The following is a 27,970-nucleotide window of genomic DNA, read 5'->3' as shown; positions in this document are numbered from 1 at the left end:
TGCAAATCTGAAGATGCACTGTGATGTGGACCTCAGAGCAGCACTCGTGCATGCTCGTTCTGATTTTAGAAGGAAGAAGAAAAATCTTTCTTTTGTGGGCTCTTTTTAAGCAGTCCTGGTCGGGAAGACTGCAAGCATCAATGAAGATGCCGAGAAGTCCTCGAAGTTAAAACCCCAGGATACTGGAGACTAACGGGACTTGTAAGTCAGCAGCATATCCCATAGTCTGAGTACATGATGCGGCTGCTGATTAGTTACTTTTGCATTCTCCATGTGCTTAAACTAGACGTAAAGCTGTGGGGGAGACAGTGAGAGACAGAGGGAACTCCATCTGTCATTTATTTTTTTTTGATTGAATGAGACTCAGAATCAAACTTTAAAGTAAAAGAAGGCAAGGAAGACTGTTTATAAATTAAAACACCCAATAAAGTGTGTTTTTTGGGAACTGTCGATTTTTTTTTCTTTTAAATATCCTAGCATGGTTAACCAAATACTGGGGCCACACATACTAATAGTCAGCGTGCTTTGGGGGCTGCTGATGACTTTTTGTTTTTAATATAATCCTGGCAGGGTCAACCAAATACTAGGGAAGCAATGTGTCTTGGGGTTGCTGATGCTTTTCTCTTAATATAATACACTGGCAGGGTCAAGCAGATACTAAAGAGGTAGTGTGTTTTGGAGACTTTATTTTTTAATATAATATCCTGGCAGGGTTAACCACATAGTAAGGAGACTGTGCACTTTGGGTCTGCTTAACTGTGGGTGTCTTTTTTTTTCCTAATAAAATATCCTGTCAGGGATCAAACAGATATTAGGTGCACAGTGTGTTCTGGGGGCTCCTTGTGGATGAAATGTTTTTTTTTTAACCTAATATCTTTTTTTTCAGGGATAGGGAAGATAGATTAGGATGGTGTGGATGTTTTTTTTGAAACTCTGGCCTTGCACTGCAAAAGTACGTATGGGTGAACTGAAGCAAGTTCACCTGCAAGTTCTTAACTATATAAGACAAAAGAAATACAGTAATGGAACCATGGTCTTTTCTCCATTATTTTAAACCTTGCAGGCTCAAAGCAAATACCGTGGCTAGGCAATCAGGTTGGGGGACTATGCCTAGTATGTCTGAATGAAATAACTGGGCCTTACTGTTGTACTTGCTTTGCAAGAGTAATGTGAATTTGAATGAAGTTAAGATCGACCGCAAATTGTGAACCCTGACAATTGTTTGTGAAAAAAATACATATATTAATAACAATGATGTCTCTTATCCTTTTTTGTCTTTTAAACTTACAAGATAAAATCAAATACTGTGGGTGGGTTGGGCAAATAGGGATTGGAACTATATGTGAAAGAAACAACTGGCCCTGGTGTTTACTGTTGTAATTCCAGCTTTGCAACACTGTACTTCCAGATAAATGTAATCTAATTATCACATGTATGAGTTATCTGTAATGTACGTTTCATATCTGTTCATGCATATAATGAATGTCCCCTTAAAAATGTTAGTAATATGTTAGAGCTTTTCTCCCCGGATATATGCTGAAATTTTTTTTATACAAAAGACAGTTGGACAAACTGGATAAACAAAAGTAAAATGAAATTTTTTATTTGTGTAAGGTGAGCTGGCAGAAAAGTTGTGACTGTTTATGACAATTACGTGAAATGAATGCAACTATGTAACCTGATACCATTATTTCTACTTTAATCCTGGCAGGGTCAGAGCAGATACTTTTGTTCAATAATGGGGTTGGGGGGGCTTTTTGTAAATGAAATGGGTTGACTGGCCCTGCTGTTTACTGTTGTAATTCTCGCTTTGCAAGATTAATGTGTATTTTGGTAAAGTCAGCTGCCATACAAGCTTTTGTCAGTGTGTCTCAGAACCACTGTCACAATAAGAGTTGGATTGACCTTGAATTGTGAATAATAAATTGTTAGTACAGTGAAATTTCCAAATCTAATTACTTTTCACTTGGCATTGTACAAAATGCAGATTATCTGATACAGTACAATGTGTGGTTTACTACATCGTGTGTATTCGTAGTTTCATGCAGTCAAGACCAACCATGTTTTTACTGTTTATAGATACTTAAGTTTTGTGCTGTTATAGCATAACCTAAACACCTCATTGGCTCTGAATGTGATTTAGTCTAGTATTTGGTAGTCTATTCAGATGTGCGATAGTGATTGAGCAGTTATTTTATGTAAAATGGTAAGCAGGATTAGTGTTACCACTGTAACATAGCTCCACCCCATCAAGCTGGCCTTGCCCCATTCAGGTGTTTCATGCAGCCCTCCTTTGACGTCACCAGCTGCCACTGTCAGTACCACATTGTTTATGCTTTCTAGTCACTAAAAGATTACACGAAGTATAAATGTAACCTACACTTTGTGGTAACGTTTATGAATTCCCCCTCAATGTTTAAGGCTGCAAGAATATCAATAGGAAAACTAACATTAGGAGGAAGAAGGGTTGTTATCCTATCCTTGTGATGTTGGTTCACTCAGAATGGTGTACACTTAGTGTACATATTCATGAATCCCGAGGATAATTTCCAGCCTTATAACCAAGGAAGGCAGGATTGTTAGCAGTGATGTGCTTCTACCTGAAAACTGTTTACTCTGGATCAGCTCAACCAATGCTGAAAATACTGTGAGCTGCATCTGTCATTTCATTGTTGGCACAAGTAAAAAATCTGTTGTGTTGTCTTGCAATTAAATAGGCAGGTTAGCTTTAGCTTCCTGTTCCCCTTAGAATCACTTATTCATTAGCATGTTTTTCACAGGCTCCTTCACCTAGCGAAATGTAAGGTCTTGCATCATGAACTGACCATGAAGAAATTTTCCAGATCCGCTGTATTTTCTGATCCCTCTGCTCTTGTTAGACCTCTCAACTCTCTCACCTGTGATCATAAGCCCCCCCCCCCTCCCATTTTGGTCCATTTATCAAGAATTTCCTTTCAAGCACAAAATGTCTTCTCAACAGAGCTATGCAAGCTTAGTTGATGTCCTGTGTAACACCCTCCCTTTGCTGCTCACCTTGATTTTTGTTGAGTACAAACAAAACGTTATTTAAGCAGCTGACTGCAGATGTTTTTTTTTTATTTTAACTTTATTGCAAAGCCAATGCAAATAAAACTGATAAGATATTGAAACATTCATGAATAAGAAATTCAATAACAGTGAAAAAACTGTAAACATGTGAAATAAGCAATTTATATTAAAGAGAAATATGAATTGATGAAGAAAACAAAGTACAACCACAGGAACTGTTAAACATCTGTTTGCATACATTAAAGTAACTGCTGATATTGCTTGCTTTCAGGGACCAGCAGGCAGTTTCTGTACAATGCTGAGCAGTCCCCCCTATTATTTCACCCTTCCTATGTCTCTGCATTTCACTTTTCCTACCTGCTTTTCTCTAAGTAGCTCATTTTACATTCAACATCTGTCTTAAAGCGGATGCATTCAACATCTGTCTTAAAGCGGATGCATTCAACATCTGTCTTAAAGCGGATGCATTCAACATCTGTCTTAAAGCGGATGCATTCAACATCTGTCTTAAAGCGGATGCATTCAACATCTGTCTTAAAGCGGATGCATTCAACATCTGTCTTAAAGCGGATGCATTCAACATCTGTAGCCTAAATTAAATACACTGCATTCTATTTTCTCTATACCAATTTGCCATTGTTATGCATTCCCTTTCAGGATGGCACTTCCTGGAGTATTCATTTCTGAGCAGTCCTAAATTTTATGCAGTTACATAAAATTTCTGTTTTGTTTTGCTCATTGTATAGAGACTATATATTTCCTTATGTATATTCTAGATGTAATAGTTGCATTAGTTGTAGTGTTTAGATATTTAATATGTTCTTTAATATTTCACTGATATTTTTATATTCTGTAACTGTTATGGTTGTAAATGGGCCTAGACGTTCAGTTTATCTGCCTACTATATAAATAAATAAAAGCCTTTTTGTTGTCCTTAAAGTTATGCTGTAGTTCTAGAACATTTGTCGAGTTCTAGAAAAGGTTCTGCAAGTATTTTAGAGAATTTAGTAAATGATTAGTTTAAAATGTCTGGCCCAGTTAAGTTTGAAAGGAATAAGATCCCAACCACCACTCTTTATTAGACCTCAAGAAGAAATCTACTGATCTAATTATAAGCTGGGAGGAAAAGACCAGGAAGGTGGGTTAACATTGCATCCAGTGTCTGCAAGTATGACAGATACAACACCAGCCAAGACAGAATATATTTTAGTTGATTGAAGATATAAGCAGGATGATAGAAAGATGGAAGAGCAAATCAGGCACTCTAGTGGAAAAATTTAATATAAAGTAAAGATCAATCCAAAGCAGGGTACCTACTTACAGATGTAACAGAGGGTACTTTTAGAAGTGAATTAAAGGATCTGCAAAATTTAAATTAAAAACTGAGAAGACAATTCTAGGCTAATGCTGATCCTTATTGGAGGGGAATGTGCAAGCATTCAAACTTATGAGGTGAAACGTGGATTAAATCAGTGAGGTGAAACGTGGATTAAATCAGTGAGGTGAAACGTGGATTAAATCAGTGAGGTGAAACGTGGATTAAATCAGTGAGGTGAAACGTGGATTAAATCAGTGAAGTTCGAAGAGAGAGAGAAACGTGGATTAAATCAGTGAAGTTCGAAGAGAGAGAGAAACGTGGATTAAATCAGTGAAGTTCAAAAAGAGAGAGAAACGTGGATTAAATCAGTGAAGTTCGAAAAGAGAGAGAAAGCAAATTATGTACTAAAAATGGCATGGGGCGCAGAGGTTCTGTTGAAGTGATCAAAGAATGTCCTAGAACATCTATTCCTAAATGATACATCTGCAGTAATAAGCAGATTGGGTGATCTCCATGGAGGGATGAGTGTCAGTAGAGGAAGGGGAGATCCCAAATCTGAGGTCAGGAAAATATCTTGGATACAGACAGCCATTAGAACAGACTATGGAAATAAACGTGCTTTCAGGATTAATCACCCAAAAAGTCAAGGGTAGATTTCTCCTAAAACTAAAATCACACTCCTGTAGCTTGCACTAAATTTTAAGTTTATTTAAAAGTACATTCCGTTTAGAATACAGTAAGAGTCAAGACTCCATCCTCCTTTGTAACTCTTAATTTCAGTTTATCTGCAAGCAGGTTTAACCTGTTCTAATCTTTTGGGTAATGCAGTCAAAGCATATAATGGGCAGGCAGGACTAATACCTAAATGTAACCTGCTCTTTGCATGGCTGTTACCTTAACACCACATTGATACTTCACCTACAACCATTTCTGCACTTACTTCAGTAGCTTTATAGCCACTCCCACCATTCTAAGCTTCAACGGTAACCTTGTATCAAGGACATAGTTAAAATCTTTGCTGAAATATAATTGCACTATATTCGTGGCTCAATGCTGGTCCATTTTCAGCCGCTGTCCAGTCAAAGAAGCAGATCAAACTTAACCTGCTGCATTTCCAAGAAATAACCTGATAATTAACTAAGGATTTTACATGTTTTTATTCATAATGAGGTCAGCTTAAGTCCATCATTTCAATGGATGCACATTGTCCTTCAATTACACAAAGGCAACACCACGTTACTTCAGCACTTTTAGCCCTTGTTAGCACAGCTTTCCCATAAAGGTCACTTGGAAAAATATGTGCATGCACTCTCCAGTAACTCTCAGACTTGTTTGAAGTGATTAACTATTTTTCCCTCATATGAAGTGGAGGGAGTTGTACAAGTAGAAAATAGTGCTTAAGAGTAAAGATTCCATTAGGAATCACTGACTACAAATCATGTATGTACAAATCTTCCCATTTTTCCTCAAACAGTATGAAGACTCTTTTTGTAGGTTATCCCATCTTCCAGCAACCTTTTCACTTGTGCCTTTGAAGCCATGAACTGTCTGACACTGACTCTAGTCCTCTCTATATAGACTTACTCCCTTCTATTATCTTTATGCCATTTCTTTGTCCTTAGACTCTTTCCGCCACACTGCCATTTTAATCATTCTTGTTTTTCGTTTGATGTCCAGTCCCCATGCAGTTTCATCCTACATTTTATGGTTTGCACTTTGTCCACTTAAGTAGCTTTTCCCATTCTATTTCTTCTAAGTCTGGACTCTCCTGTAGCCTGTTACATGGTGCCTACACTGAGTTGTGTCCTTTCTTCCTGATCAGATCCCAGCAGTGTGCAATACACTGTCTTGTTGCACATGATAACCTATTATATTTGCCCATTTTCTATACCATTTCCCCAGTAAATTAATAATTAATCATTGATATTCACTAACGCTCTTGCTTCCACTATTCAATGCCTCCTTTGAGTCTCATTTTCCACTGCACAGGATATACAACTACCCTCTACACACAACTTGCCATTTATAAGACATCTGTACCCTGCAACCACCATGCCCCAATAATTTCTGCTGTTGTAAGTCTGTATTACCTGCATTCTGCCTGTTTCTCCTGTTGCTATTAGTACCTGCAGCTGCCTATCCTTTCCTCTGGATCCAGCGATTGCAACTCTGCACTGTCCATCCAGCTTTCCTCCTCTTCCGACTCTGTCCATTCCCCTCTTTTTGACAACATTGTCATTCACGGCCTTATTTGCTGGTCATGTCGCATCACTTCATCACAATTTAAAGGCATTATCATTTTGGCTTACCACTCAAAGTCAAAGTAAACTTTGTCATTTAGGACTATATAAGTGCAACCTAAATGAAATTCCTAGTATCAACCCTCCAGAGAGTACATAGGAAGCAAGGATAACAAGAACAACATTATAACATTTCACTTTAAAAAAGATATTAAATACAAGACCCAGAGAAGGGTAAATAAACCAATAATAGCATATAAGCCCCCCCAGACAGTCATAAGAATACTGCACATAGCAGCAAGACAGGGTAGGATTGCACATGTTAAGATTCTCCTCCTTTGCTCATCTGCATCAGACAAACAGCAGGCAATTGCACATAAGAAAATATATTGCTACATCAAAGAAAAAAAAAAAAAAAGATACTGCACACTTTTCAGCTGAGCTATGTATTGTGAATGATTACTGACTAATTGGTGGCTAGTATCCGAGTTTGTAAGTCTCAACACTGTTGGGTAGAAGCTGTCAAGTAGCTGGTGGTCCTGCAGTGGATATGCCAATATCTCTTGCCCGAAGACAGTTGTGTAAACTAGCCATGTGCAGGGTGAGAGGGGCACAAATTAGTTTGGAGGCACATTTAATTCTTCTTGCTGCGAAAAGATCCTGGATTGATGGTAAGTTGGTGCCCATGATTTTTCCGGCAGCTTGTACTAGCCTCTGCAGCTTCTTTCTTTCTGCTATTGTATTATTACCAAACCAAACTGTGAAGCTTCTAGTGACAAAGCTCTCAACTGCTTCTCTGTATAATGTGGTGAGAACAGTAGGTGGGAGCTTTGCTTTTTGAGACATTGTTATGCTTTTTTGACCAACTGTTCAGTGTTCACAGTCCAAGAGAGATCCTCTGAAATGTCGACCCATAAAAACTTTGTACATTTGACCCTTTCCACCTCTTCACCATTTATCCTGAGCAATGAGTGTGTTGTTGAACTTTTCTTGAAGTCTATAATGATTTCTTTTGTTTTATTGACAGGTCATGGCTGTTCTTAACACACTGGTCAATCAATGAGTAGTAGACCTCATCTCTGTAAGCTCTTTCATCCTCCTCTCTGAGGCCCACAACTGTAGTACAATCTATTAACTAAATGATGTGATTGGCGTATTTTGCAGAACAGTCGTGGGTGTAGATAGTAAAGAGAGGACTTAGCACACAACCCTGAGGAACACTGGTGTTGAGTATTATGCATCCTGAGGTGGTGTTGGCCGTACATGTTTTTTGTGGACCATTCATAAAGAAGTCGAGGCTCTAGTTGCACATGAGCTTGCTTAACTCCATGATGTTACAAGCTTGTCAATAAGCTGCATTGGAACCACTGTATCGAATGCAGAGCTGAAGTCAGCCTGACGTAGTTGTTTCCCTCCATATGATTGAGTGATACGTGGAGTGCCATTGAAATAGCATCCTCAGTGGATCTTTTAGCCCAATAAGTGAATTATATCTACAGACCCTGGAAACTGCAGACCCCTAATTTTCACTAGTCTCGCATGTAAAGCCATGGAAAGAATCATGGATATGTTCAGTAGAGATATGGTAAACCTAGCCATGGAAAGAATCATGGATATGTTCAGTAGAGATATGGTAAACCTCTAGACACTGGACCCAACCCAGTTTGGTTTCGCAAAGGGCAGATCTTGCCTATTCAACCTGGTGGATGACTTTGAGAAAGTCAAGCAATGGATGAGGGCAAAATCATTCACACTGGCTACCCTGACCTGGCCAAGGCATTTGACACAATACCCCACTTAGGCATTGTTGACAAACTCAAGAGGTTCTGTACAAACCCATGTGTCACCTGGTGGGTAGCAAACTGGCTCACAGATAGGACCCAGTTAGGTAGAATTGAGGAGTCCACATCTACAAAGAGCCAGTCATAAGTGGAGTCTCTCGGGGATCAGTCCTTGAACCGCTACTTTTTGGCATTTACTTAGAAGTCAAGGCCAATGTCCATGGTCTCTGGCTGACAAAATTTGCAGATGATTGCAAATTAGGAGCAGTCATTGAAGCTCACACTGACACGTATGTTCTACAAGAGGACCTGACAACTGGTGCCAGAGCCATGGACTGAAACCTAATGTTAAGAAATGCATAATATCCTTTGGGGAGTCTCCCATCCCTGGTAACTATTATATTGACCCCAGTAGTTAGGGACTTAAGGACACACACAGATAGTAATCTAGCCTTTGACGATCATGTGTCTACAGTGGTGAGAAAATAATTATGTGTTGCGCAACTTATAAACAAAGGTATGGCATCTAAGTCCAAGGAAGTCATTGTTCCACTGTTATCTGCATTCATCAGATCTATGATTGAGTACAATGCCCCCTTTGATATGTACCTAACCAGGAATATCCAACAATTGGAATGTCCACAGAGATTTTTCACTAAAAGAATACAGGGTGTAAGTAATATGTCCAATGCAGACCGCCTCAAGGCCCCTATCCCTGTATTCTGTCTCCTACAGGCTTTTGAGGAGAGGAGGAAAGCCGCCTAACTTATCAGTGGGAGTGATAAGCACTAGATAGTCTGTCTACCACAAGAGGAGTGGTTATTGGCCCAGAAATTGTAGTTTATTGACCATTTGGACAGTTTGTCCATCTCTTTCAACTTTCTGGTTTAAAAGACCACATCTGCGCTTGTTTTCCATCTTTCCTGTAACTAACCTACTGAGAAGCACTATAAAGCCTTAAACTGATACAAGCCTTCAAGTTTAGAAGAGAGACTTTGGAGCGATTATCAGTTTTCTGTACTTTCTTGCTGTACTTAACTGTTTTCTACCTAAACGCCGATTTTCCAGCGTTTATTGTAATTCAAAAGCTTGTTTTTTTTCACATTGTACTTATTTGACTGCCTGCACTTTTAAAAAGTCATTTTTGTTTAAATAATTTAACTGTTGTAGGCTACACACTAAAGTGCGATAGCCTTTTCTGATAGTTTGTAGTCTTTTAAAGCTGTGTATTTTCTACTGTTTTTGCCTTAGCTTTTCAAAAAAAAAAATATTCCTTGTTTCCTGCCTTTCTAAGCTAGTATAGTCCAGTTGTCAGGCTAGTGCTGAATTCAGGGCTGTTTTAACAAGTTTCTGAGTTGCCCATACCTTACTTGGATAGAAGAAAGTTTCTCTGCTCCCCTGTGAGAGAGGGGAGCTTTGAGCAACCTATCTGTCCCTGGAGGAGTGGTTCCAGTCCAGAAGTTAGTAGTTTATTGGCCATTTTGGGCTAATTTCTATCTCTTTAATTTCCCTGCTATAAAAACTGCACCTCCCATCACAAACCAGAGAACACATAAAACACCAAATCAGTGTGCCACACAATCACAGCCCTTAAGGCGAAATATCATACCTAACACACTACTAATAGGTAACGCTATAGTCAGGCACACTGACGTCCCACTCACTAGGCTGCACAAGCAGAAGGTTACTGTTAGCTGCCTGTCAGGAGCCAGAATCTGCCACATAACACAAGTACTCAGGTCACTCCAGAGCAAGTATAAATATGACTCTGTCATTGTTCATGTTGGTGTGAATGACCTGAGACGTACCTCCCTGGACTACATGAAAAGAGACCTGGAAGAGCTCTCTGATCATGTAGCCCAGGCTGGTATGACCCTGACCCTGAGTAGCATCCTGCCCTCACAAAGAACGATACCTCAGTATAAAGAAAAAATTATCAATTTCAACAATTGGCTAAGCTTCTGGTGCCATTCAAAGGGAACCAGTGTCTGTCAGCCTGTGACGACATGCTCGACAAGCCACGTTGCTAATCAGGAGATGGCTTGTACCCATCACCCCTAGGCTTTCGAATACTGGCAAAGGATCTTGCTGCCCCCATAGTGCCTTTTTTAGGCAAGGCTCAAAAGTCAAACCCACCTCCATAAACAGCACAATTAACAAAAAACTGAGGGTTACGCTACTCATCGCTAGGAGTTTAAAATCTCAAAATGCATGCGCTAGAAGCACTCTCAGTATGGAGAACGTTGACATCTGTGCAGTAACTGAAACCTGGCTCAAGGCTCCAGAGAGCACCCCAGCACTACTGGGCTACAACTTGTACCACATGTTTTGGCCACAGAATATGAACCGAAACACAGAAGGCATGGGTGTATCCATATTCATCAAGGATACCTGCACCTCCAGGTTAGTGGCGCAGCATGATACCTCTGAGATCATCCATGTGCAACTAACATTGGGCAAATCTGTAATGCAAATTGTGGCCTGCTGCAGATCACCCTCCATGATTCAGGGCCACCACTCCACCTCTTTCTGGAGAGAATGGAAAACATGAAGGTCCTACCGAACACCCTGAAATTGGGCGATTTTCAATTACCCTACCATTAAATGGGAAAACTACTGGAGTACAAACTCCCAGGCCCAGCACTTCCTGGAATTCATCAACTCAAATGCTCTATATCAGCTGGTAAACTCCCCTACCAGAGGTGAAAATATATTGGACCTGGTCATCATAAACATGTGCGACACATTTTCCACACCGGTGGCCAACCAGTCACTGGTTAGATTAGACCATCAACTAATCACTTTGAATGTCCACACCCCACCACCACCCCCAACTAAGGAAACCACAGTAAAAATCTTTTTTAAAGCAAACTTCACCTTACTTAAGACAGAAGCGGTAAGTTTCACAGCCCCCACGCTAAAGGATAACGTTGCCCAAGATGCAGAAAAATTTACAAATGTACTCTATGAGCACCTACAAGGATGCATGGATCATGCCATCCCTAGCAAAACCAAGACTCACTCCTCTAAGAGAAGGAAACCAGTCTGGTGGACCCCTGCCATAAACCGGCTATACAATAGAAAGAGGAAACTAGTTCAGAAAAAAAGCAAATCCCGAGAAGGAAAGACATCCCTGATCAGTATCTGTAAGAAACTAAGGTCCCTCATAAAATGATCCAAGGCTAATTTCGAAAGAAAAATAGCCATGAATTCAAAAGATAACCACAAACCCTTCTTTTAGCTATGTTAAGAATCTAAGTGGCAACTCACAGATATGCACTGAATTAGTGCAAAATAGCACAAAATATACTGAACCTACTGATATTGCCAACATCCTGGCAAATAGATTCAGTGTAAACTTCACAACCCCCTCACCCCCAAAACGGTACACAACAATACCAGACAAGTGTAGTGTCCCAGAAATCACAGATGCACAGGTGAAAATAGCCCTTTCAAAAGCCAAAAACAGTGTCAAAGGGGCCAGATTGTGTCCTAGGCTGCATCTTGCATGAACTACAGAACTAACTAACCCCCCACCTAAACATGCTGTTCAACCTCAGCCTCTCCACAGGCTATGTTCCCATAGAATGGCACATAGCAACAGTTATTTCACTCTACAAAGGAGGGGCCACAACTGACCCTGGTAACTATCACCCTATAAGCCTGACTAGCCTGGTCTCCAAGGCTATGGAGCGAATCATCATGGAACTCAGTAACAAAGACATTGGGAACCTCCAAACACTTGACTCGACCCAGTTTGGCTTTAAGGGCAGATCACGCCTAATAAACCTGGTTGACTTCTTAAAGACAGTCACCAAGGCCACAGATGAGGGAAAGGTTGTTCACACAGCTTACCTTGACCTCACCAAGGCTTTCGACACCATTTCCCACTCTGTTATTACAGAAAAACTCACTAGCCTGAACATAAACCCCTACGTCATGACATGGGTTGCCAACTGGCTTACAGATAGAACTCAGATGTTAAGAATAGCAGACTCCAGGTCTGACTATAAACCAATCACAAGTGGTGTCCCACAAGGCTTGGTCCTGGGACCCCAACTGTTCAACATATACTTCTCAAAAGTACAGACAAACACAGGAGGACTATGGCTAACCAAGTTCGCTAATGACTGCAAACTAGGAGCCATAATTGATTCTCTGGCTGACACGGACATCCTCCAAAAGGGCCTTACTGAGACAGACACCTGGTGTCAAAGTCATGGCCTCAAGCTAAATGCCAAAAAATACATAGTCATCCCGTTTGGGAAAAACAAAACACTCACGAATTACCACATAAGTGGCAGTCCCCTTAATACAGAAGAGGTAATAAGAGCTCTGGGGACCCAGGTAGATAGTAATCACTCCTTTGACAGTCATGTTGCCAAAGTAGTTAGGAAATCCTATGTGGCCTATATAATTACTAAAGGGTTCACATCTAGAAATAAGAGGTTATAGTGCCCCTCTACTCATCACTCATCAGACCCATCATAGAGTACAATGCCCCATTTGGGATGTACCTCACAAGACACTTCCAACAGCTGGAAAGACCACGAAAGTTCCTCAAGAGGATTACTGGCCTCAAACATGTGTCCAAATGCAGCCCGTCTGAAAATCTCTGGCTGTACTCTGGCATATCGCTTACTCAGAGGTGATCTCTGCCTGACTTAAAAAGCCATGTCCAAGTCACTGCGAGCCATGTGCTCTAGTGAGCTAAACCTCACCACAACAATAAATAGAACATGCTGGAGGGATAGATTCCTGACACAGACTCCCCATGCTTTGGAACAATATTCCAAACTGCATTAGGCAGAGGCCCTCACTAACACTCTTCAAGAGAAACCTTGAGTGGATGAGTAACAGAAAATACACCCCTCGGATCACCAATGGGTCTGCTTGACAGAGGATTAGTTAATTAATGGGGCGGCGAAAGCCAACACACTCTGGCTAGGCTTATAAATGCCCTCAGGCAGATAGCCTAGTTACCTGCCTATGAACCTATCTATGCCTGGCATACATAGCATTGTCAGACTCCACTCTGATGGACCTCCTGCATATCCACAAAACAAACGGCATCAGAATTACCCATTCTAAAGACTTCAACATTGTCTGTGATATAAATAGGTATGTGTTGCAGAGACTACCATGTCTGTGGAACAGGCTCCCTATCCATGTGAAGCAGAGTTTCTCCCTAACCCAATTCAAGTGCAACTTTGACAACTGTATGTGAAACCAGAAATTTATCCCTGGTTTGGCACCTATATCTCTAATGGACACAGGTAACCTGTAAATGGTTCATCTCCCGGGCCAATGCTTACACTTATCAAGGGTATCAGAACTTGTCAGATTTGGGATGCATGGCTATACTTAAGACCCTTGTGGTCGTTAGGTTCATAGGTCTATGTAGAGGGTCGAAGGTGGATGGAAGTTTTGCCAACAGATGCCTTTTAACTAGCCTCTCTAAGCATTTCATGACATTTGAAGTTAGAGCAACTGGTCTGTAATGATTCAGGCAGAGGCTGGGTTAGCTTTTTGGGGGAGAGACAAAATTCGTCACCTTGAAGCAAGAGGTAACTTTACCAAGAATAAGGGAGGTGTTGAAAATCATAACACAAACAAAAGGAGCCACCATAAAGTGAGAACCTGAAAAACTTTAATGGTTAAATAACCATAATAACAACAGAAAATAACACCACAGACCGGTTTCGGCCGGATTAATACACAGCCTTCGTCAGTGTAAGACAAAAAAGAATAATTAATGAGACTTAAATAAACCCATCTCCAATCTGATTGGTTGTCAAAATTGTTCATTAAGACCTGGTGGAAACAATCCACCCAGTTTTACAATCCATTTTTTCTCTTTTGTGTTTAAGATAGAGTGCCACCCTGTCTTATTACATCGATTACCTTTAATAATATCAATGATCATGAAGGAGAACTTGGCAGAATGGTGAACCATATGATGTTTATATAGAGCATTATTAGCTCGTTTATTTTTAATGTTGCTAATGTGTTCGGATATTCTAATTCTAATTGGTCTAGAAGTTTGACCGACATAAAATGAACCACATTGACATGTAGCCAGATAACCCAATCACTACTGCAATTTGCAAAAAACTTGAGATCGAACACTGAAGAGCAATTTCTGCTGGAAAATTGTTTGGATTTAGTTATCCTATCACAGTTCGTACAGTGGCCACAAGGGTAACAACCTGTTAATGGTTCCCCTGTCAGGGTAGTCTGCAAGACATGTGGTTGATGAATCGTGGGATCAAGTTTGAAATGATTGAAACAGGACCCAAGGTTTTTCCCTTTTCGGAACGAAAATAGACATTTGTCAGGTATAATGCTATCAATTTCCTGGTCATATTGTAATATGTTCCAATGCCTGTTCACACTTTGTATTAACTGGTCAGAATTCCTAGCATAAGTGGTAATGAACCTAAGTGGAGCAGAATTTGTGTTTGAATGTGACTTGTAGTTTAATAAATTCTGCTTAAGGAATTGACCAGATTGCTTGCACTTGAAACATAACCCATGCCATAACTTCTGGATCTGAACCTATCAGTAAGATCCTTGCGTTGTTGCTGAAATGAGGAGTCTTAAGAACAAATAAGTTTCATCCGAATGAATTGTGATTTGGGAATATTACGTGCAACATGTGGGGGATGGAAACTTGAAGCATGAAGAATGGTGTTATATTCAGGATGCTTCCTGTATACTGATGTACTTAGTGTAATCAGGTAATCTGGTAATAGAAACATCTAAAAAGGTAATGGTATTTTTGTCATAATGAACAGTAAATTCTAAGCCCCAAATGTTGTTGAGGTAAGAGATAAATTCATATAAACCAATAATATCACCTTTCCATACCAACCAACAGTCATCTAGGTAACGTCTCCAGATATCAATATATTCCAGGAAAGAGTTAAGGGGATCGTACATGATACTTTTTTTCCACAAAAAGGTCCGCATAGATAGGGGCGAATGAAGCCCCCATCGCGGTTCCCTTCGTTTGCCAATAACATATCTTTTGATAAAAGAAGACGTTACTAGTAAGAACAAATTTGGCTAATTCCACCAAAAATGAATTGAAAGAGGGTTGATATAGACCAGCTTTGTCTAACCAATAGGCCAAAGCTTCCAAACCAGCATCATGAGGGATGTTCGTGTATAATGCACAAACATCAAGAGTGCACATCAACCAATCCTCTTCCAACTGACTGTCAGAGATAATCTGTAAAAAAAAAAATTGGTAGTGTCATGTAATCTAGAACGTATTGAACCAAGTAATGGTTTAAGGTGTTTAGTGAGAAATAATGACAGTGGTTCAGTAATGTAACCTCTTCCAGAAACAATGGGTCTACCAGGGGACTTGGATGGGTCCTTATGAACTTTAGGTAAAAAATAAATGTACTGAATGGCAGGGTCATGTACCAAAAGTTGTTGTACTGTATCATTGGTTATAATGAATTAATCCCTAGCCCAAAACAGAAATTCTTCGTTTTGTTTCTGAAATCTGAAAGTGGGGTTGAAGGTCATGGAAGAGTAATATCTCTCATCTGATAATTGTCTGTTGGCTTCATGATCATAATCACACCAATTGAGTGACAACAGCCCCACCCTTATCCGCAGTAATGATGACAATATTTTTATTATTTTGAAGTTCCAAAATGGCTTCCTTTTCTGCCAAAGAAATGTTATTAGGTTTCAAACGTACATCAGATCCTGAGAAGTGAAGATCTTTGAGAATACTGTTTTGGAATTGATGTACCAATGGATGCATGGGTGGGTTAAATGAAGATTTGTGATATACAAATCTGTCCGCATTATAGTTACCAGAATCACCAAAATACAGTTTAAGATTTAAAATTCTGCAAAATGATACCACATCTTGAGCTAATAATTCTTCAGAAGTCATGAAACCAGGTACAAAGGAGAGACCTTTATTCAAGACGGACAATTGAGTAGGTGTTAAAACAAAGTCTGACAAATTTAAAACATTGTTGGTTACATTTATTTCTGCATGACCATTTTCAAAAGACCTTGTATGTTGTTTATGCTTTCTATCCCCCCCCCCCCGCTTGTATCTAGACCTAAAGGGATTTGGCCCGTTGTCCTTTTGGGAGTCGGTGATCCTGAAGCTGACTGTAGTTCATTGTCCGTCCCAGAAGAAATATCCTCAGTTGAAGACCCTGATATTACACCAGGTTTTTTGAGGATGGAACGGGGCCTTTTTCTCTTGGGGGTCTTAGTAAAACTAGGTGTAAATCTGACTTTAGTGTTTTTAGCAAAAGGATTGGCACTCTGGTAATCACTCTGATCCCTCTGAAATTTTTTGATTTTCCTTGTACGTAATTGTTCCTCTAGATTATTTAAATCAGTGGCAATGTTGTTCAATTGTTTGGTGAAAAAAGATTCACCCTCAAAGCATTTCACATCCTCCACCAGCTTGGTAACAATACCAATTTCTGAGTCAATAACTCTGTCATGAAACTTAGATAAGGCCTCCACAAAGGACATGGTAGCTTGCTGTTGTATAGTGGACCACTGTTCCGTCAATTCCTGGTCAGCAGACCCAAAATGGGGTTCAATATGTATCCTAAGGCCTCTAGGGGTTGAAAATAATAGTTAGGACTGAGGATAGTTGATCTGCACAGCCTTTAAGTACTTTGCCCAGTATTTTATCAGGACCAGCAGCCTTCCTGGGGTTCACCTTCTTAAGCTGAGATCTCATTTCATTGGAATTAAGGCTGAGCACTCCCTCCTCCTGGTCAATAAGTAGCCTTGTAGCAGCCACATTGTCCTCTTCAAATCTGCCAAAGACGTTCAACCTGTCCAGGAATTCATTGTTGTCTTCACACTGAGATGACCTGGTTTTATAGTCAGTAATCTTTTGTATCCCTTTCCAGAGACTCCTTTTGTCTCTCATGACTGCAAACTGACTTTGTAATTTCTTTCCATATTCCCTCTTGGCCTCTTTAATGCCCCTTTTTATGTTTGATCCAGCTTCACTGAGACCCTTCTTGTCCTTGGCCCTGGATGATGCCTTTCTTTCCTTCAGGAGATCATAGACTTAGTTGTTGAGCCATGGCTTTTTGTTTGCTCTGATTGTGATGCTTTTGATGTCAGACGCATCATCAACTCACTTAGTGATGTAAGCTATTACTGCTTCCATGTAATTATCTATGTTCACCTGCTCATCTGACGAAGCTGCCTCATTGAAAATGTCCCAGCAGGTACTATCAAATCAGTCTTGGAAATATTCCAAATCCCCCTCATGCCAGACCCTGATCTGCTTTAACTGTAGACTTTTCTCAGGTCCGAGTCAGTTTGTAGGCTGGTAGAAGCATGACAGTAAGATGGTCAGACCTTCCTAAGTTAGGTTGTTGTATTGCTCTGTAGGTACCTTTGACAATGGAATATGCCTTGTCCAGAATGTTTGCACCCCTTGTAAGAAAATATACAAATTGATAGTAGTGGGGGTAGCACCTCTCTCAGATCTGCTTGATTAAAATCACCAGCAACCACATGTGCAAAGTCTGAGTTTTTCCTCCGCAGCTCACAGGTAGTTATAAGATTGCTTAAGGTCCTCAGTGGTGATTGTACTGGGTGGAATATATACCACTGTTACATATATTCCAATTAGCTCTCTGGGTACATAATAGTGTCTGCATTTTAAGGACTGGAATTCTAGATTATCAGAGCAGTTTGACTTGAACAATCTCAGTTCTTACACCATTTTTTATTCACATAGATGCAGATTCCACCCTCCTTAGCCATTCTATGCAAATCTTGACATCAGTCTGCACGAAAGAGTGTGCGACCTTCTTACATAACAGCATTAACATTGATCTTGTTATGCAGCCATGTCTCAGTAATCATCAATAAACAGGTATTTCTCACCTTATTTTTGCTGTAGAGCTCTAGCCTCAGGTCAACCATTTTAGTATCCTGTGAGTGTGCATTTGCTAGCAGTATTGGAAGCAGAGCAGGCCTGTAAGGATTAGTTTTCAGCTTTGCAGTAAATCCAGCCCTGCAGCCCCTTTTTTTTGATTCTCTATCTTTTCTGTCTTGCCCTGAGTGGTCCAGAACTCCATGATTTCTGTGAGTGTAGTAGGCCCCAGGAACTCTGCTGACTGCAGGGAGTTTAGCCAGCAGCATGAAACTAACTGCTTAATTTCCAGAAGATTCTGTCTGATGTAAGTTAATGTACTTCCACTTAAAAGCCCATAAATTGATTTTCTTGAACTTTTGTGTGAAAAAGAAGACCGATGAGTATCTCTCTCTGATGAGCTGACACAGCCGCAGCCACACAGGGCGCCTTTTTTTTTTTTTTTTTTTTTTTGTCAACTATGTGGCTAGCTATCCCTGGCCAACCGGAGATCTGTGGTGCTGCAGTATTATGTTTAGGCAGGATTAGAGGTGTTCAGTCATAATCCCACAAACGGTAGTTTCGTACCATTGGCTCCTCAGCCAAGCACATACACCAAATGTCTGAACCTGCGGTTCCTCTCATACTGAGCAGTATTGCTATCGCAACAACACATCATCAGTAGGGTAAAACTAAACGGTCTCACAAAGGTCTAAACCAGCTCACGTTCCCTATTAGTACGCGAACAACTCAATGTTTGGTGCATTCTGTTTCACAATGATAGGAAGAGATGATATCGAAGGATCAAAAATCGATGTAGCTATGAACGTTTGGCTGCCACATGCCAATTATCTCTGTGGTAACTTTTCTGACACCTCCTGCTTAAAACCCAAAAAGCCAGAAGGATTCTGAGGCCCTACTTTCACTTCAGTCCATCTTTAGCATCGGTACTCCTAAAAGCTGGAAGGAAGCATTTTCTTGCTGCACAACTCCTTCTGCCAAGTTCACCATAAGCCCACATGGTATCATGTGTCTTTCCTCCTCCAGGTTTCTAGGCCAGTTGTTGCAGTATTATGTTCTTTCTTTGACCTGTTGACTCTTACAACTAGAAGCCCTTTCAAGAGGACTGACATGCTACCTACCATCCAGCTTGCTGTTCATCCTTGCTGCTTTACCCCACAACCCCACAGTCTCCTTTGTCAAATCATTTGCTCCAAACTGGAACCCTATATTGTATGCACATCTGGCACTTAATAATCCTTCCAACAATTATATGACCTCCACTAGCTGCTGTCAGCTCCACTTTAATTTCTACTTCCACCAAGTGTTTGGTATCTCCCCTGGAGCCCACCTAATTCACCCCCTTGTTAACCAAGGCATTGGTATGAACCCCTCTGTCATTATATCCATTATTTTATGTTTTCTCCTCTATGGCTGCACATTTAAGGCCTTGTGCTTCCACCTGTGCTGCACCACTGTCTTAGCACAGTACATTTCCTCTTCATCCCACCTTCTTTCCTCCAACATGGCCATGGACCCATTGTCCTTTCCAGTCATTGATTCTCCTATGTCCTGGAATTCTTTCCTCTTTGCTCATTCTTGGCCATACAGTGCAATGTTTTTCCGTCAGCAGCTCCTCCTTTCCTATTGGCTTTTTCCATGTTAAGTTTTCTGGCCTTCTGCTGCACTAGCTTGTGCATCCTTCCTTATAGTCACATCTTGCCGTGATCCAATCTGCCTGTCCTGTTCCTTGCCTAAGTAATCCAAGACCTTTCTCCATCCTACTTGAGCCTCTGTTAAGCACTGAAACTCGTTATGTGCTCCTACCATTTTTCTTGGCTACCATACCGCCAGCTCCTCCTTCAGGAATTGTGTTGAAATCTGGTTAGTGATTCAAAGACATCTACCATCCAGCTTTGGTCTGATGTCTGAAATCTGTTAGATTTATTATGATTTCATTTAATAAACAATATTTTGGCTTCATCATAGTGAATATGCATTGCCTTCCTGTGTTTTAAAGAACTACTAAAATCCTTAAAAATGGCATTGCTTTCATTTTAGACTCCATATCACTTGATAGCTATAAGGTGTGAAAAACAGCCAGTGGTTCTGTTAGTATGCAGTACTGGGTAGCAAACACACAGTGGTTCTGTTAGTATGCAGTTCTGGGTGGCACACAGTGGTTCTGTTAGTATGCTGTATTAGGTGGCACACTGGTTCTGTTAGCATGCAGTACTAGGTGGCACGTGCAGACAATGGTTCTGTTAGCATGCAGTTTTAGGTGGCACTCAGACAGTGGCTCTGTTAGTGTGCAGTTTTAGGTGGCACGCACACAGTGGTTCTGTTAGCGTGCAGTTCTAGGTGGCACACAGTGGTTCTGTTAGCGTGCCGTTCTAGGTGGCACGCACACAATGGTTCTGTTAGTGTACAGTTCTAGGTGGTACGCGCACTGGTTCTGATAGCATGCAGTTCTAGGTGGCACGTGCAGTGGTTCTGTTACTGTGCAGTTCTAGATGGCACACACACAGTGGTTCTGTTACTGTGCAGTTCTAGGTGGCACGCACACAATGGTTCTGTTAGTGTACAGTTCTAGGTGGTATGCCCACTGGTTCTGATAGCATGCAGTTCTAGGTGGCACATGCAGTGGTTCTGTTAATGTGCAGTTCTAGGTGGCGCACACAGACAGTGGTTCTGTTAGCATGCAGTTCTAGGTAGCACACTGGTTTGTTTAGTGTTTCCTTCCTGGTATGGTTCCCAGCTCAGGTCCCTTCTATATAGAGTCTGGATGGTCTCCCTGCCTTCATGTAAAGTTTGCTGAGGGCTCCCCCCCCCCCCCCATGTGCTAAAGGCACGCTGACTGGTTTAGCTGATGATCCTCTAAGCTGTCCTTAAGTATGAGCACAGTGTGCATGAGTATATGTGAATATCCAGGGATGGACTGGCATCCAATGCTTATGGATGTTTCATTTTTATTTATTTATTTTTTATTTTACATTTGTTGACCGGGCTAGTCCAGCTGGATTAATGTCCATTTTCAGTGGAGGCCCGGGGAGAAAAGCTCCAGAGGTAAAAACAATTTTAAAAATACAATTAATTCATAGTACAAAAGTGTTATGCAATGGGAAAAATAAAATGTAGTCACATTTATTATAGATCTTAGTGAACTAAAAAAGCTAACTTAGAATGTGAGGCCTGAGGAGAAAAGCTCTAGAGGTAGAAAAACAATTATACAAATACAAATAATGAATAGTACAAATGAGTTGTACAATGGATAAAAAATAATATGTAAACACCTATATGATAGATCTTAACTTACCTAAAAAAGCTAATATTAGAAGGAGATTTAGAGAAAGGATAACTACTAACAATACAGGAAGGAAGGTAGGAATTATTAGAGTGAATCAAGTAATATTTACAAAGAAAAGGGATATTTTGTCAAGTGAAGAGTTGAGGTAGATGGGGGGGTCCAAGTGGCTAAGGAAGGTTTATGATAGAGTAAGGTGCAAGCAAGTTAATCTGGGTTGGTACAAGAGCAAAGCCAGAAATTATTAAGATGTCTTAATAGTTGTTTCTTGAAGAGTGGAAGAGTGGGCAAAGAAGAGATGTCAGATGGAAGATTATTCCATATTTTACCGACTGAGTTAGAAAAAAGGGAGTTGCCTGCAGAATTAATAGTTCTAGTAATATTAACAAGTAGTTTATCAGAGGAACGTAGTTGTTTCAGGTTAATATAGGGAGTCAAGAGGTTGCTAAGAGCTGGTGTTTTAGAAGGTTGGTATAGAATTTTGTGTGCTATTAAAAGTTGTTGAAAAATGAGCTTGTTAGGGAGTTCCAGCCAGTGTAGTTGTTTTAGGTTTAGACAGTGGTGGGTTCTGAATTGGGATGAGGTGGCAAATCTGGCAATATTGTGATAGGATGTAGTAAGTTTCTTAAGGTTACTTTTAGATAGATTAGTGTAAATAGGGAAGCATACAGAAGGGTAGAGATAAGATGTGTTTGGGCTAGGGTTGTCCTAGCTTCCGGTGTTAGGAAGGGCTTTATCCTGTACAGGGACCCTATTTTTTTATTAACTGCTTTTATTGTACTGTTGATTTGACAATCATAGTTAAGATTATTATCGATAATAACACCGAGAAGTTTAGTTGTAGAATCAGGAGAAATAATGGTGTTATCAGTTGCTGTGATAGAGAAGTTTGACAGAGTCGATTTACGTGTAGGTGAAAAGAGTAATAATTTAGTTTTCTTTGGGTTAAGGAGTAGACAGCGATTGGAGAACCACTGTTCAACAGTTGAGAAGGCTGATTGAGTTTGAATCTGGAGTTCGGTTTGAGAAGAAGCAGTGCAAATAATGGTGGAGTCATCTGCATATTGTATGCAGGTAGTATTAGGGATAGAAGATTGGAGGTCGTTAATAAAGATGGAAAATAGAAGTGGGCCTAGGATAGATCCTTGAGGGACTCCTAAAGAAACAGGGAGGAGAGCAGATAATGAGTTTTTCCAGAGTACAGCTTGCTGACGGTTTTCTAGACAGGAAGAAAACCAGGTTATGGAAGAGGGATCCAGGGCCAGAGATTTTAGTGTGTGCAGAAGAAGTGTATGATTCACCATATCAAAGGCTTTTGATAGGTCTAAGAAAAGAGAAGATGTAAGTTTGTTATTGTTGCGGTTGAAGTTTATGGTATTTGTAAAGGAGAGTAAAGCTGTGGTGGTACTGTGAGCAGGTCTGAAACCATGTTGAGTGTCAGCTAAGAGGCTATTATTCATGTAGGAATATTGGCCAAGTCTTCAGCAATCCTAACTTGAAGAAATCATGCATATCAAAATGAATTCACAAACTGCGTGTACTGCAGCCCTGCTGTACCTACACTTGTGATGCTGTGTCCTTATCATACGACCCGGTCTTATTTTCTATTGTCAGAAACCAATCCAGCATAACATCTTCACAACCAGTCATTCCAGTTTGAAGTCATTGTTTTGCCAATAATTCAGTAATACTATAAGAGAAAGATTACATGTTTGGGGTCTACAGGATTGGTGAAATGACTCCTCTTCCTGTTCTCCAATGACTGATTCATTTATTGATCAGGGCAGGATCCCTCACACTCATTCATTTATTCTGGGTTGTGGTAAGAGTCTGCTGTTAGGGGGTGTTCTGTTATGCAGATTTGTGGACATTCCTATCCCCACCACTTCAGCAGCCCCTGGATCTCTGCTATATAGCCGCCTTGGGAGGTAGATACATATTTCTGCACTTACAATCTCCTACCAAGCAGCACAGTGCATTCAGCACAAGTACACTAGCCTATTTATGGTGACGGCATATACGTTTCCTTCAGGTGAGACCAATGCAGTACACCAAGCTGCTCCCCCCCCCCCCCCCAGAATGGGTGAGCTGGTGTTGGTTTTACTCCAGTGTGCGCCCCCAGTCCCTACAGCATACATTCTACTAGTTAAACACATGTAATCTGGGGTGCAGTTTAAGTTTTTTTTCCCTGTACCATGGGCTGGGGTTATGTAAAACCATTTTTTGTAGAGTTTTCTTCCTTAAAAATTCTACTATTCAAAACCATGTTAGAATACACCTTCCCACTGTTTTCCCTGCTATTAAGTCTTAGTGTTAATTGGCTTTCGGTAGAAAAATGTACATAATTGCAATGATTTTACAATAATATATTTTATGAAATGGAAGTAATTTTGCTTGAAAGATAGATGTTAATGAACATGTGATATAAACTTAATACTTTTATTTGAACTTTATTTTTGCAGTTAACTGAAAGGACTGAGCGAGATTTTCTTCTTGGAGCAATAGTTTGTCATTGTCGGCCAAGAATTACTGTAATCTGTACCAACCATATCCATGGTTACCCTACGGCTGCAGCCTTCAGCCAGATACAGAATGTCTCTCTGAATAATATTCTGAACAACTAGAATATGCAGATACAACAGTTTAAATCCAAATTAAATATGAACTGCAAAAGGATTAAGGCTCAGCTCATTTTGCTGCATATGCTTTAGCGGCTTTTTTTGCGTATTGTATGCGAAAGCTATTGACTTTTCATTACTTGGATCTCTAAATGCATATCCATGCAGCCTTGGTTTCCATAGATGACAGACTGTCAATTTCTGAAACAGAAACCGTAAAAATATTGTATATTATACATTAAAATGAGTGAACAGATCACAATGTAATGTTTGGGCAGGACAAGATGAACTGTAAAAATGCTTTCTTAATGCAAGAATGTTCCTTAAGACTTCGAAACAAAACTCAAGTATCAAGATTCAATGTCCATAAATAAATGCTTCAGGTATCCTTTAATTCCTAAGTTTTATAATTCTCTGTTAAAGGTTTAAGTCTAATTACATCTTTATCTTTTGCTAGCTGTAATTTTCTTATCACTAAAAGCAGTGGGTGTTAATTTACAATCTGGTACACTCCAGAGTGGCACAGTTTGAGCAGTCATTCTGATGCAATGTTTTCTTTCAGCCTAGGCTGTTCTAGTTTGAGTTTTTCTTTCTTTACCACTGATTTGGCACTGCATTGAGTTGAACTATTTTAATAGGTTTGGAAAACGTGTATGTGCTGTTTTTAAATGGCAGACTTTTAATTTGTTTCAACCTACTTGGCAGGTGTGTGTGTGTGTGTGTGTGTGTGTGTGTGTGCCTTTATCAAGTAAGAATGGCTATTCTGCTGTCTTATTTTTTTCGGGGGGGGGGGGGGGGATTCACACTTTTGACTGAAAGCAAATGAAAGAGAGTGGAGACATCCAGCTACATAAAAAACACACACACAAAAAAAAAAAAAAATTTAGCCACTGTACACTTCAAAACAAGAATGACCCTAAGCCTGTCTGAGATTGACACTAACAGAAATCAGCCTTTGATTATTTAGAAAATATGAATGTCATAAAGTTATTTCAGGAAACTGATTTGCAGTGTTGCAATTCTTAGATGTCTGTGGCACTAGACACGAGGAAAAGGTGAAAATGATATATTGTTTGGCGTTATAGGAAAATATAGCCCTATCTGGACAACAAGCTCACATCAGATTATCTGAATTGTCATTTTTAGTTTTAATGGTGCAATGATATTTACACTGCACAGATCAATATATGATTAAAAAGCATGCATCTTCAGAGTTGCCCATAGATAAAAAAGAACTGTGATCTGCATTTGTTTATATTCTTATTTGTTACCTTTAAATGAAATCTTGTATTGCAGAAAATAGTTATGATGCAAAATAAACAGTTATCTTCCAAAATGTGTCCTCTTTATATATATATATATATATATATATATATATATATATATATATATATATATATATATATATATATATATATATATATATATATATCCTTGCTTTTCATTTTGGTAAATATTTAAAAAGAATTCAGTAGCATTAAGAAGATTATACTATATTATGAGTTAGAGGTATATGTTGTCATTTGCCTGTCATCTGAAAACCTTTATAGGTTCCATATTCCAAAATATTGTTTTATTAAATACTTTTCCATTACATGTACATGTTGCAACTAGATATTTATGAATGTTTGCCACATTTTTATTTGCTACATTTGATTTTATGTGGTAAGTAGATATTTATGAATATTTCATCCGATAAGCAGCTTACATCCTCTGTCACTTCCTGTTTACATGTGAGACCTGTGCCTGTGTTATATGAGAGGCATGCTGGACACACATTTCTGGTGTTTTAAACCTCGTCCACTCCCATACTGTTCTGTCCATTGCAAGCTAGTGTACATGATTATTAATATTTAAAAGTGGACTGATTTTGTTTATATTGAAGCTGGACATTTGTTATGTCACATCAGATATGAAGAATTGTACTACATTTTTCCTGGAGGGGTGTGTTTGGGGGTTCAGTATGAAGTTGAAGTTGGGTTGGTATGAAATTGCAGTAGATCCCACTCCATGCACAGTGAATAAGATTCAGTACCTGGTCTTGAAATTTCCTCTCCTAAAAAGAATGACCTGTACTTAATTGCTCGGCCTCTCCTCAGTACAGTAGGATTGCCGTATTTTGAAGGACTGTTTTACTGCAGTGTGCAAAGCAGTAGTCTGCATGCACGCCATGAATTATCATGGCAGAAAGGCCTAAGCAAGCACCATTTCTATTAGTGGAGCTCTTAACAGACACCTGTTAGATATCCAGATTATGCGAAAGGTGTTCACTTCAGTTACAACTGGAGATGAACACAGATATCTGGGCCAACTGATTGCTAGAAACAGCCAACACTATTTCAGGCATAAAAGGATCATCTGTTTTTAAAGAACCCCCTTCATTATAAAAAGATGCATAATGGAGTGAACATGAAAATTGAGGGCTAAAATTGTCTTGGAAGTAATTGCTATGAAAGAAAGTTTTATGATAAGTGCTTTATATTTATTCTATCTGAGAGCAGATTCAACAAAGTCAAAATCTTTAACATACAATTCAAGTGCAAGTGGAATTTTTGCTATTGTTGGAAGTCTCAAGTGCAGAACTTTCTGGAAGCTCTTAAGAATAGCCTTAGTGGCATACTGTGAGAGGATGACATAAAACCTGAGACAGCAGAAACACATTTAATAGAAATGTGTAACTGATGAAAGACATTGAAGTGTGAAATTATATATGAAGTTAGGATCTGACCAGCTAAGTGGGTCCAAACTTCATTCCTTCACTCAATTGGGGAATGCTCTCTATTTATGAGAAGCTTTCTAGTAAATGGTGTTAACATGCAGGACGTATTTAGGAACTAATAGCCAATCTTCCAAGTTTGCAGACTTTGAATTAAGATATTCAGCTTTGCCCTTTTGCAATGTAGTTTGCAAGAGGTAGTCGACGCAGTGGGTAAGATTGGCTATGAAAATGCTCATCAGACCCAGTTTGGGGCAACAAGACTTCCTGTCTTGTCTGACTGTCTGCAATAAAACTTTCTGAATCAATGATAACTATGGAAGGCATACATCAGTTTCTGCATCTGTGCAAAGAGAAAATCTTTAACTCTTCCAAAGTTGTGGACTAATGGGGAAGGCAAAGCTGAACTCTTCACCTATGTACTGTGATGAGCTGCAAAAAGGTCTGGCTTTGTTTCCCAGAAAAGACCAGTCTCCCAAAACATTCACCTCAGACAAAAAATAACATTTTATACCTTTTGATAAGATAACATTACCCTGAAGGTAAACGTTATAGTGAGACTGCTTGATTAGTCAGAGGGCTGTTCACATTTTTTTGCCTCTATTAATTCTGTGCATTTGGCCAACACTTTTTATTATGCAGCTACTGTTAGCAGTGCCCTGTATGGATACAGACACACAGAACTGACATTTTCCAGTGTAATACCCTTAAGTTCCACAGTACTTAGCAGCAGCTAGTTTGTGGACTGATAAACACACCCCCACCCCATGAGTTTGATCTTAATGTTGCTTGTAGACTATATTGTTACAGCAACCAAGCTAGCCATTTCTAATCCCCTCTTGTAACATTGCCTTGTAGAACAAGAAATAGGGATCTGTAGTCATAGGTTTCCACTTCTGCTATTTCTGCAGCCATCCTGATGGATATGGCTATACTGAGGTAATGTAGGAATTGTTTCAAGTTTACTGACAACCACTTAATTCTTAAACTGATAGCACATGAGAGATGTAGTTACATAATGTCACTGGATACAAAGCTGTCGCATACAAGCATGTATAATAATAAACAGGTTGC

The 27,970-nt window shown here is 39.7% G+C and overlaps 1 protein-coding gene across 1 annotated transcript in view; it reads left to right on the top strand.

The window, feature by feature from the left end:
* LOC122810500 (high choriolytic enzyme 1-like) overlaps positions 1–25,527 on the top strand; it is a 311,099-nt gene extending 285,572 nt beyond the window's left edge. Inside the window, exon 13 of the mRNA XM_044082081.1 lies at positions 24,025–25,527. Within this exon, the coding sequence (XP_043938016.1) occupies positions 24,025–24,032 (8 nt within the window). The 3' untranslated portion in view covers positions 24,033–25,527. The remainder of the gene's footprint in view (positions 1–24,024) is intronic.
* Positions 25,528–27,970: the final 2,443 nt, after the last annotated feature.

This window comes from Protopterus annectens, chromosome 9.part0 (genome assembly GCF_019279795.1).
Source record: "Protopterus annectens isolate FY-2018-M chromosome 9.part0, PAN1.0, whole genome shotgun sequence".
In the NCBI taxonomy this organism is placed as follows: domain Eukaryota; kingdom Metazoa; phylum Chordata; order Ceratodontiformes; family Protopteridae; genus Protopterus; species Protopterus annectens.
This window is presented reverse-complemented; position numbering and strand designations above follow the sequence as displayed.